Genomic DNA, 15828 nt, shown 5'->3' on the forward strand with positions numbered 1-15828 from the left:
TATATGGGTTTGAGCTGCAGTCATAGATGGGTCTGAGACTGCACTTTTGCTGTTCCTTTCCATAGACACTCATATATAGATTACATAAGGCAGAAAATTTGCCTAAAAATATGCCTGTCTGCACAAATTTCTTATCATTTGAATGTACAAATGAATATATGGAAGAGATTCTTTTTAATATAATCTCATTAAAATTTAAATTTTAGATTTTATTTTATAAAAAACAAAATAGATTCTCTTAAGAAATTCATTCTTTATCATATAGAACTTTGCTTCTATTGTGTGGGTGCATATTTTGGGATTGGTCAGTTGCTTTTCCTTATGTGCTATGGAGATGTTAACTAATTCTTCCATTTTATTCAACTCAACTTCTTTAATGAGGGCGTGGCCTTGAGAACTCTAACTGGATCCTGAGATTCCCTGTGGAGGGCTACAGAGACAGAGTTTTGTGAATATGGTGATGCTACATAAGCACATGTGCTGCCTGAGTAATGAACATTAGTGACCCACTACATCTTCTCTCCTGCAGTGTGCATAACTAGAAAATGGAAGGAAAAGGAGTCTTCTTACACCTGCAAACTCAGGACAATTTCCATTTCTGGTAAAGACAGAGGCTGTATACACAAAGCATTCCTTACCTTTTCCTACTGTTTTTGACTTTTACATATCATCCTGCATTTTTGTAAATGTAGGATCATATTTGAATTGTTTTCCTTGCCAGGAGCATGGCCAGGCATTTAGAGGAATGCTATTGATAAAAACATAGCATCAGATGCTGGTCAAAGGCTAATAATCCCTGGCCTTTGTGCTTTAATGAGCACACACACACACACACACACACACACACACACACATCATGACCACCACCATGACTACCACCACAGCAAAACAAAACATTCAAAAACTCAAATTTTAAAAAGTAGTTTGAGATATAGTTATGCTATCATCATCTCTGGGACTCCCTTGATCATGTTTGGTTATTACCTTACTGTGAATAACTGCATGGGTAGGAGAGCATATAATATTTTCACGTTGATGAATGTGGAATGATACAACCTCACATCTCTAAATCAATGAGTGAATATTGTAAAAATAATTGCTGGTGTTTAAAAGTTATGAATTTATTTACCCTGGGTTATTGATGCAAATATGCATCCCTTCTGTGTAAAAATCATTGAGTATTATTTTTATATTTACAGCTCCAGAATAATTCAGAACACAAAATTAAGGCACAAGCCTTGCTATATCCTGGACTACAGTTTATCGACACCTTGATGCCATCTCATCGAGACTATGAATATGGTCCCTTTCTTTCAAGGGAGACAGCAATGAAGTTGGCATGCCTATATGTGACTGAAGACACAGCACTGCCCCAGGCTATGAAGAGAAATGAACACATGCCCAAAGGATCAAGACACCTGTTTAACTTTGTTAACTGGAGTGACTTCCTTCCTGAGAAGTATAAAAAGAACTATGTTTATACTGAGCCCACTCTTGGAAAGCTAAATGTTTTCTATCCAGCACTTGTGGATAGCAGGCTATCCCCTTTGCTAGTCAATGACTCCCAGTTACAGAGTTTGCCATTAACGTACATCCTCACTTGTGAACATGACTTTCTAAGAGATGATGGTCTTATTTATATCACATGGCTTAGAAATGTTGGGGTTCAAGTTACTCATGACCACCTAGAAGAAGGGATACATGGAGCCATATCACTCATTACAGAGCCATACAATTTACATGTAGGATTAACAATAAGAGATAAGTATATCAGTTGGTTAGAAAAAAACTTATAAGTCAAGCATGCATGTAGGTAATTTAAAGTTTAGTAAGCATGATTATAATTGGAATTATATTTAATCCACATTTAATTTAGCATAAAGATCATTGCATATATTTGAGAAATATATTTAATTTTCCCAGTGTTAGTTGCTGATAAAATGGAGATATTCACTTATTATTCCCATTACTGTTATGTATTATATTTTCATGGGTAATCTCTAGGAATTCAAAAAATACTAGTTCAGCATTAAAATCTGTTTATATGCAAATAACCAAGGCAGTTCTCAGGCTGTGATAAGAAACAAGTGATATTTCATCAAAGGTCCCTTCCTATGAGTTCTGGGAGTGTCTCACCTCCCAGGTCTCTGGTGCATTCTGGGGGCAGTTATCCCCCAACCTCCTATTTCCTGAGGTTGCCTGTTTACAGTCTTTGTGCAGGCCCTTTCCCCTTGCCCAATACCAGATCAGGTCTTCCCCTTCCCATCCACTTTCCCTCCCAAGTCCCTCCTTTCCTACCCTCTTATGATTGCTTTCTTCTCCCTCTCTCAAGTGGGACTGAGGGGTCCTCACTTGGGCACTTTAGCTTGTTGAGCCTTTTGAATTCTGTGGACTGTACCTTGTGGATTCTTCTCTTCTCTTCTCTTCTCTTCTCTTCTCTTCTCTTCTCTTCTCTTCTCTTCTCTTCTCTTCTCTTCTCTTCTCTTCTCTTCTCTTCTCTTCTCTTCTTTCTCTTCTCTTCTCTTCTCTTCTCTTCTCTTCTCTTCTCTTCTCTTCTCTTCTCTTCTCTTCTCTCCTCTCCTCTCCTCTCCTCTCCTCTCCTCTCCTCTCCTCTCCTCTCCTCTCCTCTCCTCTCCTCTCTTTTCTTTTCTTTTCTTTTCTTTTTTTTGTGTATATTGTGGAGTTTTTTTTGGTTTTTTGTTTTTGTTTTTTGTTCTTTTGTTTTTGTTTTTGCTAATATCCACTTATTAGTGAGTACATACCATGCATGTCCTTTTGAGTTTGAGTTACCTCACCCAGGATGCCCACCTCCAGCAGGAAGGCAGGACATCTGTGTGACTGTGGGCTTGCAATTCCACAGTCACACCTCTGACCCATAATTGTTTCTATCTGAAAGAATTACAGGAATAGAAATGGAGAGGAGCCTGAGGAAAAGAAGGTCCAGTGACAGGCCCAAAGTGGGATCCAGGTCAAGGGGAGGTCCCAAGGCCTGACACTATCATTGAGGCTATGGAGTGTTCACAAAAAGGGACCTACATGACTGCCCTCTGAGAAACCCAACAAGCAGCTGAGTCAGATGCAGATTTGTACACAACCAATTGACAGAAGCAACTAACCCCTGTCGTTGAATTAGGGAAGGCTGAAAGAATTTGAGGAGAAGGGCGATCCTTTAGGAGTGGAGCAGTCTTAGTTAATCTGGACCCCTGAGATCATTCAAATACTGAACCACCAAACAGACAGCATACACCAGCTGATATGAGACCCTCAACACACATACATTAGAGGACTTCCAGGTCTATGTTCATTCAGAGATGATGCACCTAACCCTCAAGAGACTAGAGGCCCCAGGGAGTTTAGGGAGTGTGGGAGCATGCAAGTGGAGACAGGGTGTGGTGGGGAGGAGGTGTGGGATGTGGAACTGTTGGAGGGTGGGAGAGGAGGGGAGGGGAAGGGAATGGAATATGTAGTGCAAAAAATGGATTACAAATAAAAGTAAGTTAAAAAAAAGAATGGGGGGATAGAGAAGAGAATGTTTAAGAGAGAAAAATTGTAAATAAAGTTGTATGGAGTGAACACTACTTTAGCAAGGTTTGCAGTTATATGTTGTCTATACCTTAATTCCATATGCTCAATATAAATTAAACCCTTTTTTACTTTATATCTTTGGAAATTTATATACTTTTTATTTACTTATTCTTCCCAATTAATTAATTAATTAAGTTTTTTGCATTCCAGATTTTATCCACACTCGCCCCCAAGTCTACCTTCCCAGTGTTCCACATCCCATACCTCTGTTCCACCCCCTGTTTCTATGAGGATGTCCCCACCCCCCATACTCTACCCCTCCTGACCTCTAAACTCCCTGGGGTCTCCAGTCTCTCCAGGGTTAAGTGTATCATCTCTGATTGAACAAAGACCTGGCAGTCCTCTGCTGCCTGGTTGGTGGTCTAGTGTTTGAGAGATCTTAGGGGTTCAGATTAATTGAGAGTGCTGGTCTTCCTACTCATTGCCCTCCTCCTCAGCTAAGGCAATTTACATTCTCTTAAGAGTAATCTTTCCTTTATTGTGGAGAAGTTAAATATCTAAACTGCAAATATTACCTGTAGGTAAATATGTGATCTTTATTTGTATTTTAATAAAACCAAACTTTAAGGTAATTAGGTGAACATCATCCAGTGCTAACCAATGATTCTTAATCCATGATGGTATAGAAACAAGTTTTTTCAAAATAAGTCATTAGCATACATAAATACTGTACAGCTAGGAAGTTATGTAAGCTGATAATCTCCAATCTACTTGCTTCCCTGTTTGATGAGACCCTCATCAGCTCACAACTGCCTAACAACCAATTTGCATTTCCTTTGGTAGGCATTAAAAATATTTAATTTTATGAGATACCAATGAGTATGCTGTTTGTATATGGTTGCTTTTACCTGAGTTGATCTTGATCCTTTTATGAATCAGCTTTCCCTTCTTAAACATGCTGAAGTGGATTCTGTGCATTTATTTTAAAATCCAATCCTCATTCCAAGAAATTTTATTAGTATTATTTTGGTTTCAACTTGAGAATTTCTTCTTATTTACCTCAACAATTATCTACTAACAAATTTCTAAGATTTCACCAATACCTGATATCTGTAATCCATAGAGAGAGGACCCAGTACAGTATTTTTATGGGACTTCTAAGTGTATGAATAATGAGTGACTCCCTGACTTTTGTTTCTTGTCTTGAGACTATTTTACTTCTATTGCTTTCACTCTTCCAACTTCAGTGTGAAGATTTTTGTTTTATCTTATTATATGTTATGTTATGCTTGTTATCTTTTAGAAGCCTGTTTTTTTATTATTTTGGGTTATTTTGTTTTGTTTTTGTTTTTGTTTGGATTTTATATTTGCTTGTTTTGCTTTTTGTTCCTATTGAGAGACAAAAAGGGAGTAGATTCATATTGGAGAAAAGATGAAAAGGAACTGGGAGTAGAGAAAAGGGAAACTGTGTCTAGAATGTATTGCATTGGAGAAGAATCTATGTTTAATAAAAGGGGATAACACTAAAGTAAAATAAAACAAAATAAGAAATTGCAATAAAGAGTGAGAATCCTGAAACCTTTGCTGTTTCAGTAATTCAAATATTTTGACATAGATTGCATTAGTACCAAACACATCAATGATTAAAAAGAAAATGTGTCCATTTCATTAAGATTTTCCAATTTTGTGGCAGACAGGTTTTAAAAGTAAGACCTAATGATTCTTTGCATTTCCTCACTGTTTGTGGCTATATTCCCCTTTTCATTTCTGATTTTATTAATTTGGACATTTTTTCCCTGCCTTTTAGTTAATTTTGTTAAGGGTTTGCCTATCTTGTTCATTTTCCTAAAGAACCTACCCTTTATTTCATTGACTTCTTGTACTATTCTCTTTGTTTTCATTTTACTGATTTCAGCCATTAGTTTGACTATTTCCTGCTGTCCACTCCTCTTATGTGTATTTGCTTCTTTTTGTTTTAGAGAGTCCAGCTGTGCTGTTAAGTCACTAATATGCTGTCTCACTAAAAATTTTTTTATGAAGGCAGTTCTACAGATTTTTTCTTTTAGCCTTGCTTTCACTGTGCCTCATAATTTTGAGTATGTTGTGCATTTATTTTCATCTGGCCTTCTCCCGTAAGCAGGCAAGACTCCCAGTGAATGTATTGGGGCACCAACTCAACCATGGAAGCTTAGACCCACAAATATGTCCTGCCTACAAGATGTGCATGAGTAAAAGATGGAGCGGATTTGGGGAGAATGGCTCAGCAATGAATGGTCCTACTTGAGACCCATGTCACGGGAGGGAACCCACCTCTGACACTATTCATGATGTTCTGCTTATACTTGTAGACTGCAACCTAGCATAACTGTCATCATAGAGGCTTCACCCAACAATTGAAGGAAACTGATGCTAAGACCATCAGCCAAATATTAAGTAGAGCTTGGAGAATCCTGTAAAAGAGGGCAAGAAAGGATTGAAGGAGCCATGGGGGTCAAGGACATCACAAGAAAACCTATAGAATCAAATAAGCTGAACTTACAGGGGCTCATAGAAACTGAACTGCCAATGAAAGAGTATACATGGAACAGACCTAGACCCATTCATACCTTCTCTCTCTCTCTCTCTCTATATATATATATATATATATATATATATGTATATATATATATATATGCATATATATATATATACATATATATATATTTTTTTTTCTTATCTGGGCTGCCTTGTTTAACCTCAATACAAGTAGATGTACCTAGTCTTAGTGTAACTTGATATGTCAAGGCTGGTTGTTATCCATGAGATGCCACCCTTTTCTGAGGAAAAGGGGATGGGGGCGGATGGGAGGAGAGGAGGGAGGAAAAGTTGCCATCAGGATTTAAGGTAAATAACTTAATTAATAAAAATTGCAATGCAGAAAAAAATAAAACATGTGCCAAATAAATGATCACAAATCTTTTTAATGGTGAACATGTTTAAACAGCAAGAAAATGACACGATTAGATTTTATCTTACTCCAGTCAGAATAGCTAATATGAATAAAACAAATGACCAAAAATGCTGGTATAAATCTGGGGAAAGAGGAAGACTTATTCACTGTTGATGGACTTTCCTCAAAAGGCGAGATACAGTTATAATGTATAATCTTCTTTACTTATCCCAGGCTATTACTATATGGATACTTGCTCACTCATATTCATGTTTATTAACAATATCACCCAAATGGAAACAACCTAGATGTGCAAATGATAAAAGGATACTAAAATCACACTACATATATACTTTGGAATTCATTCAACGATTCATAATGAAATTGTGAAATAGATGGAGCTTATGTAGTCATTTTGAATGATGTAATTCAGACACAGAAAGCAAATATCTTAAAATTTCTCTTAGAAATGGATGTTCTTTTTGAATCTTTAAATATGTGAGTTTAAATTAGATTGCCCTTCAAAGTCAGAAAACTAGTAATGTCACACAGGTGATTTCAAAGGAGTGGAGTTAGAATACAGGTGGTAGGACAATAAAAGGAGAAGAAAAAGAAGATGATACACTAAAGGGGGTGGAGGATGGGAAAAGAGAATATAAAAACTGTAGATGAGAAGATAATAAATAGTAAAGATCCTTGAGAGGTTATATAGAAATGTTCTGTTGAAATATAGCTTTCCGAAATAGATACATGTGCATATTTAAAAGTTGTTAACTAATTTCTTTCTCAGCCTGTTTATTCTTTGTGTAGAGAAAGGCCATTGACTTGTTTGAGTTAATTTTATATCCAGCTACTTCACTGAAGCTGTTTATCAGGTGTCTTAGTCAGGGTTTCTATTCCTGCACAAACATCATGACCAAGAAGCAAGTTGGGGAGGAAAGGGTTTATTCGGCTTACACTTCCATACTGCTGTTCATCACCAAGGAAGTCAGGACTGGAACTCAAGCAGGTCAGAAAGCAGGAGCCGATGCAGAGGCCATGGAGGGATGTTCCTTACTGGCTTGCTTCACCTGGCTTGCTCAGCCTGCTCTCTTATAAAACCCAAGACTACCAGCCCAGAGATGGTCCCACCCACAAGGGGCCTTTCCCCCTTGATCACTAATTGAGAAAATGCCTTACAGTTGGATCTCATGGAGGCATTTCCTCAACTGAAGCTCCTTTCTCTGTGATAACTCCAGCTGTGTCAAGTTGACACAAAACTAGCCAGTACATCAGGTTTAGGAGTTCTCTGGTGGGTCCCACATATAGCTGTCTCTTGTGAGACTAGGCCGGGGCCTAGCAAACACAGAAGTGGATGCTCACAGTCAGCCTTTGGATGGATCACAGGTCTCCCAATGGAGGATCTAGAGAAAGTACCCAAGGAGCTAAAGGGATCTGCAACCCTATAGGTGGAACAACATTATGAACTAACCAGTACCCCCGAGCTCTTGTCTCTAGCTGCATATGTATCAAAAGATGGGCTAGTTGGCCATCACTGGAAAGAGAGGCCCATTGGACTTGCAAACTTTATATGCCCCAGTACCGGGGAATGCCAGGGCCAAAAAATAGGAATGGGTGGGTAGGGAAGTGGGGGGGAGGGTGTGGGGGACTTTTGGGAGAGCATTGGAAATGTAATTGAGGAAAATAAGTAATAAAAAAATATTTTAAAAAAGTTGTTACCTTATAAGGTCGAGCAATACCTTCTCCAGACAAAATAAGTGATGCACTAAAGAACCCAGTATAGGAAATGTGTTACCTCTTCTGGAAGTATTGGTCAAAGGGGTATCATGCACTGTCCACACATTGCAGACTCCTGTCATTGCTCTTTAACTCGGAGGTAAGATCCTGGCTTTATGTGGAGTTCCTTGATCCACTTAGACTTTAGCTTTGTACAAGGAGATAACAATGGATCAATTCACATTCTTCTACATGCTAACCACCAGTTGAGCAAAGCACCATTTGTTGAAAATGCTGTCTTCTTTCCACTCGATGGTTTTAGCTCCTTTCTCAAAGATCAAGTGACCATAGGTGTGAGGGTTGATTTCTGTATCTTCAATTCTATTCCATATCATCTCAGCCTGTTAATCCTTTGTGTAGACAAAGGCCACTGATTTGGTTGAGTTAATTTTATATCCAGCTAATACACTGAAGTTGTTTATCAGGTTTAGAAGTTCTCTGGTGGAATTTTTGTGGTCATGTATATATACTATCATATCATCTGTAAATAGTGATACTGAAACTTATAGAGGAGAAAGTGGGGAAAAGCCTTGAAGATATAGGCACAGGGGGAAAATTCCTGAAAAAAAACAGCAATGGCTTGTGCTGTAAGGTCAAGAATTGACAAATGGGACCTCAAAAAAATTGCAAAGCATCTGTAAGGCAAAGGACACTGTCAATAAGACAAAATGGCAACCAAAAGATTGGGAAAAGATCTTTACCAATCCTAAATATGATAGGGGACTAATATCCTATATATATATGTGTGTGTGTGTGTGTGTGTGTGTGTGTGTGTGTATGTATATATATATATATATATATATATATATATATATATATATACCCAGAACTTGGACTTCAGAAAAAAATAACCCTATTTAAAAATGGGGTATAGAACTAAACAAAGAATTCTCAACTGAGAAATATCGAATGGCTGAGAAACACCTAAAATACGTTCAACATCCTTAATCATCAGGGAAATGCAAATCATAACAACCCTGAGAATCTACCTCACAGCAGTCAGAATGGCTAAGACCAAAAACTCAGGTGACAGCAGATGCTGTCAAGGATGTGGAGAAAGAGGAACACTCCTCCATTGCTGGTGGGATTGCAAGCTGGTACAACCAACTTTGGAAATCAGTTTGGCCTTTCCTCAGAAAATTGGACATAGTACTACTGGAAGATCCAGCAATACTACTCCTGGGCATATACCCCAGAAGATGCTTCAACTTGTAATAAGGACACATGCTCCACTATGTTCATAGCAGCCTTATTTACAATAGCAAGAAGCTGGAAAGAACCCAGATGTCCCTCGACAGAGGAATGGATACAGAAAATGTGGTACATTTACACAATGGAGTACTACTCAGCTATTAAAAAACAATGAATTCATGAAATTCTTAAATAAATATGGATGGATCTGGAGGATATCATCGTAGGTGAGGTAACCCAATCACAAAAGAACACACATGATATGCACTCATTGATAAGTGGATATTAGCCCAGAAACTCAGAATACCCAAGATACAATTTGCAAAACACATGAAACTCAAGAAAAAGGAAGACCAAAGTGTGGGTACTTCGATCCTTCTTAGAAGTGGGAACAAAATACCCATGGAAGTTACAGAGACAAAGTTCAGAGCAGAGACTGAAGGAATGACTATCAAGAGACTGCCCCACCTGGGGAACCATCCCATAAACAACCACCAAACCCAGACACTATTGCAGATGCCAACAAGAGCTTGCTGACAGTAGCCTGGTAATAGCTGTCTCCTGAGAGGCTTTGCTAGTTCCTGACAAATACAGGAGTGGATGATCACAGTCATCCTTTAGATGGAATGCAGGATCCCCAATGAAGGAGCTAGTGAAAGTACCCAAGGAGCTGAAGGAATTTACAGACCCCTAGGAGAAACAACAATATGAACTAACCAGTAACTCAGAGATCCCTGGGATTAAATCGCCAATAAAAGAAAACACAGGGAGGGACTCCTGACTCTAGTTGCATATGTAGTGGAGGATGGCCTAGTGGGTCATCAATGGGAGGAGAGGCCCTTGGTCATGTGAAGGTACTATGCCCCAGTATAAGGGAATGCCTGGGCCAGGAAATGGGAGTAGATTGGTTGGGGAGCAGGGGGAGGGAGGAGAGGATAGATGATTTTCAGAGGGGAAGCTAGGAAGGGGGATAACATTTGAAATGTAAATAATGAAAATATGTAATAAAAATCAAAAACAAACAACAAACAAAAAAACTGAAAAAAAACAAACAACAACAAGGTAAGATCCTTATTTCTGAAGACATCACACACTGAAGACATAAGATATAGAGAAATCTAGCTCGTACCCACCTGGAAGATTAATCCTTACTGACTAGCTGTCCTATTGTTGGAAGGTTGCATGAATGCTATCAAGGGAGAAAACTCATCAATTTTGTTATCAAATTGTGTTCCTTGCATGCTGAAATAATGATTGTCCAGGAAAGATTGGTGTAATAGTGGCTTGAATGTTGTGGGAGGATTACCACAATTGATATTTGGTGGATAGACTTATCCACTAAATTCTGATTGAATTTAAGGTCTGTTCCTCAAAATAGAATCTATGCCTGGTATTATCAATTGTGAAAAACAAACACACACAAAACAAAACACCAAAACCAAAACAAAAAACTATGGCTGGATAAAAGAATCTAATACATTATCCTGCCAAGTTAACATACTAATAAAAGACCCTCTAAGTTTCTGTTTTTTACAGTCATAGTTTATTTCATCTTTAAGCTACCACCAAATAAAATGCTTTTGTAGTAAATGGTGATTAATAAGAGATTCAGAACTGATCAATGTGCATGAAATAAGAGACTCTGGAGTGCTCAGCTTTAATAAAACATCACATACTCTTCCTCCAACATTCATGGGTCATCATGGACAAGGGATGATTTAAGTTGCAGGAGTCTAGGTCAGCAGTGAAATATATTTTTGCTGGATATGGCAGGATCATCACACACATGTTCTCACAGTGGCTATGACTGCATGCATTAGACTTGAATAAGATCAAATTGTCTAAAGTCTCAGCATGGCTAGGGTAGGGGCTTGTGAAATATAAACACTGTCTGAGAAGAGTTCATTGATGTCTGCTGGTGGAGGCAGAGCAACTTTTCTCAAGTGATGTGCAACCTGCATATTGTACTAAGATATTGTGCATATAGACAGCACTATATGGACGCAGTATATATATATATATATATATATATATATATATATATATATATGACAGAGAAGGTACATGGAAATGGGAGGAAGAGGCTCTGTTTATAATATAAACACATTATATGCATATATAAAATATCATATAATAGAGATACTGAATTATACCACTGTAAGTTTGAACAAGAGAAAGAACTGAATATGTAAAGAAATGTTGAACATGGCACGATTCAGCAGCATAGGACTTGGGCATACTGATTAATTAAGACAAATTAGCCTAATGTCTATCAAAAAGTATATCTTATCTAGATCTACAATGGATCTCTAAGTATCAGGTGCTTTACAAAGAGGTGGATTGTGGACTGGGCATTCCAGTAAGTCAGAGGTGTACTTCCTCCAGGAAACAGTCACCTCCTAAACTTTTCATAATTTCCACAAATAACAACACAAATATATGAACACATGAGGAACAATTTTCATTTAAACTACCATAGCAAGTATATGCACTAAGGGTGAAAAATATAGTAGAATTCATAATAATAAGAGAGATAGAGAAATAGATGAACAGTCTTAAAATGAAATGAGAAATATAAAAATACAAGGAAATCATTCACTGATAAGTGGATATTAGCCCATAAACTTAGAATACCCAAGATATAAGATACAATTTGCAAAACACATGGAACTCAAGCAGAATGAAGACCAAAGTGTGGACACTTTGCCCCTTCTTAGAATTGGGAACAAAACACCCATGGAAGGAGTTACAGAGACAAAGTTTGGAGCTGAGACAAAAGGATGGATCATCTAGAGACTGCCATGTCCAGGGATCCATCCCATAATCAGCCTCCAAACGCTGACACCATTGCATACACTAGCAAGGTTTTGCTGAAAGGACCCTGATATAGCTGTCTCTTGTGAGACTATGCCGGGGCCTAGCAAACACAGAAGTGGATGCTCACAGTCAGCTATTGGATGGATCACAGGGCCCCCAATGGAGGAGCTAGAGAAAGTACCCAAGGAGCTAAAGGGATCTGCAACGCTATAGGTGGAACAACATTATGAACTAACCAGTACCCCAGAGCTCTTGACTCTAGCTGCATATGTATCAAAAGATGGCCTAGTTGGCCATCACTGGAAAGAGAGGCCCATTGGACTTGCAAACTTTATATGCCCCAGTACAGGGGAACGCCAGGGCCAAAAAGTGGGAGTGGGTGGGTAGGGGAGTGGGTGGGGAGGGTGTGGGGGACTTTTGGGATAGCATTGGAAATGTAAATGAGAAAAATACCTAATAAAAATATTAAAAAAGAAAAAAAGAGACATAAATGCAAGAGTGGAATTTTATAGGTTTATTCCCTCACCCCTACTCCTGTTACCTCTCTCAGTTTCCTTGTGTGAATGCACATGTGATCAGGAAGCTTCACACCTTGGAAGCCTCCACAACATCATGCACTCTACTCATTTGCAACATAAAGTTAAAACAACTCCCTTTTCTCCACTAAGTTGATTTTGATCTCAATGTTCTATCAGTCACAGAAAAGCAACGGATGTAGATATTGGAACCAAAGGTGACATGTTGCTGTGAGGAACCTGACCACGTTAGGTTTTGAAGGTATGTGGAAGCATTTGGAACTAGACAAACAAATGAATGCTTTAAGTAGAGATTAATGGAGCTTTAATCAAGAGTGTGGAAGACAATTTTGCTGAAACCAATGTGGACAGTAGAAATCTGGTTCATAAAGTCTCATCAGGAATCAGAGACTGTATAAACCACTAGGCTAGATGCCATTTATGTGATATTTTGGCCAAGAATCTAGCTGTATCCTTCTAATGTCCTAAGAATTTTTTATGAGACTAAATTGAAAACTAGTATACTGATTTATTTTCCAGAGGAAGTTTCAATATAGCATAATGTTGAGCCTGTGGATTGGTTATTTCTGGTCACTCTTATGTAAGTATACAATGAAAAGGAGCAGCCAGAACAGGATAAAATGATATGTGCAGCTTGGAGCAGAAGAGGGTACCAGAACACTTAAAAGTAAACCAATAATGTACTGAAGAAGGAGGGGTGGTATGATTGTTTAAGAGATTAGCATCATCAAAGAAAAGCTCCCTGCTTTGCAAGAGAGAAAAAAAAAATGGTGCCCAAGAGAGTCCACCAAGAAAGAAAAAATAGGGGCTTTCTTCTTCCAAGAGAATAATTGCCTAGAAAAATTTCATCAGCTTCAATGTACAGAGTTGTACTGTTGTAACTGTAGTTCAAGAATAACAGGATCGATTCCAAATGGGCAGGCTAACTTGTCAATGCTGCGCATGTGATGCTGGTTTTGGAGTCATTCATGATTCAAGGTTCGTGTTTTGGGTGGGTTTTTTCCTCCATGGTTTACAAGACCTGGCTACCCAACTCTCTTTGACTTTGTAATGGTAGGAGCTGTAGGCCTCCTGACAGCCAGATGTCTCGTTCTCTGTGGTTAGAGAACGGATGTCACCAGCAACAGCATAAACATCTGTGCAAGTGAACAGAACTTTTGGTGCTCTCTTCCAATCCCATTGACAATCAGAATTCTGGAGTTTGAACCTGTTCTTAAAGGGTTCAATCCCCACTGACACATCATTCTGCTCTTTCTCAGGAGCAGCTGAAGTCAGAACTTTATGAGAAGTAAAAACCAACTGCTAGAAGTGGGTAACTAGGGGCAGACCTCTAAATACTGTTGTGGGCTCTCATGGTAAGGAATGTTAGGGTATTGCCACATTCATTCTGTATGTGTCTCTCTATCTCTCTATATCTCTCTTTAGATTATTTTTATAGTTGGGAATGGCCTCATGCTCTAGCTTTGGATGTACTGTATATTCTCTTTGAACATGTGATTCTTGATTCTTCCATTTGAACTTCCTCATGCTGGGATTACAGTCATGCCAACAATGCCCGGCTTGCTTTGCTTTCTTTCTGTCTTTGGACTAAGATCAATTCTACGTTTGGAGAATGCTTAATCTCTGTGACATGTGATTAATGAACTTTGGAAACATGTCTCATGATTTTTTTTTATATGTAATATTTGCTTTGCTTGTCCCTGTGTCAATGGAGCTGAACATCAATGGCCTGCCTCTTATGTCTTCATGCTCATTTATTTTTATAGAGTCTGTATAGAAAATACCCAATTTTGTGACTTCTTAACATTTTCCTGTTACTAAAAATTTTGAGCTTTCAACAAAAGAAAGTTAAGTTGTTTTTACTTTTTTTTTTTTTTTTTTTTTTTGCTTCCAGTTGATATATTCTGTTTTGATAAGTAGAGAAGAACAGGGTTTGCCATGCTGGACATGAGGTAGGGGAGGGGTTACAAAATCCTGTGTAACTTCTCTGCAGTTCAAAAGTAAGAAGAACATGCAAGAGTCATAATTGAGTTCCCTTTCTATTGTGGTCATGTGGGATTGTTTCCTCTGCTTCTTTTCAGCCTCTGTCTTCTCTTTCTAAAATCATTTCTTTTATTTTTTGAGTTTATAACTACCTCATTTCTCACCTTCTTTGTCTCCCTCCAAACACTCCAATATACTGCTCTTTGTTGTTCTTTTCAAATGCATGGACTCTTGTTTAATTAATTGTTGTTATTTACATATGTGTATATGTGTATGCATATATAGTCTTAACTGTATAAGTATAACCTTCTCAGCATCTTCTATCCGTGATTGCATGTAGTTCTATTGCCCCAAATGCTTTTGAAGAATTACTTTCTTCTGATATTTTTTGTTCTGATAGATATCAACATAGGGTTGGTAAACACAAAAGTAAGCAAGAACATGGAATGTCATGCCAATAATAGCTTCTGCCTCAAACTTTTTGGACAACCTTGAAAGTGGACATAAATAAGGGAACTATTCTATTACGACATTGGTAGAAAGACCTCAGGACAAATAAATAGAGCAATGGTGTTTCATCAAAGGAATGGGCATATATCAAGTTTAATCTAGTACTTACATCTTTTATTTAACGTAAAATATGACAGGCACAACGTTGCAATGAATGATTGCTTAATGAATACATATTATTCTCATTATAATGCAAATATATGTGAATTTCCTAAATTTAACCTTCATATGTGATATTTTAATACTGCCTAACCTCCAACAAGTAAGTTAAATATGTAACTTTGACAAGCATTTAGTTTCCTGTCCTACAGTACATTGCTCACCTCACACAGTATATTTTATTGTGCTATAGACTTTAGTCTTTAGGTTGATTCAGTGTTATCCCTATTTTTTTTTAAACTTCTTGTCTATATTTTTGGTAAAATGTCACCAAAATGGATTTTTATCTTTCCTGTGCTGTTCTGAGAGTCCCATTAAGATGTGTTTCACTTATGTTAAACAAGAATTTGCTACTCTGTAATATTTTTGCTCTTAATACAAACCATTAATATATGCTTCACA

At 37.8% G+C, this 15828-nt stretch overlaps 1 protein-coding gene across 2 annotated transcripts in view; it reads left to right on the forward strand.

Moving 5' to 3' along the window:
- Gm16527 (predicted gene, 16527) overlaps positions 1-1796 on the forward strand; it is a 69024-nt gene extending 67228 nt beyond the window's left edge. For both annotated transcript variants that reach the window (NM_001370866.1, XM_030252763.1), the window contains one exon: positions 1200-1796. In NM_001370866.1, coding sequence (NP_001357795.1) covers positions 1200-1796 — 597 coding nt within the window. The remainder of the gene's footprint in view (positions 1-1199) is intronic.
- Positions 1797-15828: the final 14032 nt, after the last annotated feature.

The sequence above is a fragment of the Mus musculus genome, chromosome 3, assembly GCF_000001635.26.
Source record: "Mus musculus strain C57BL/6J chromosome 3, GRCm38.p6 C57BL/6J".
NCBI lineage: Eukaryota > Metazoa > Chordata > Mammalia > Rodentia > Muridae > Mus > Mus musculus.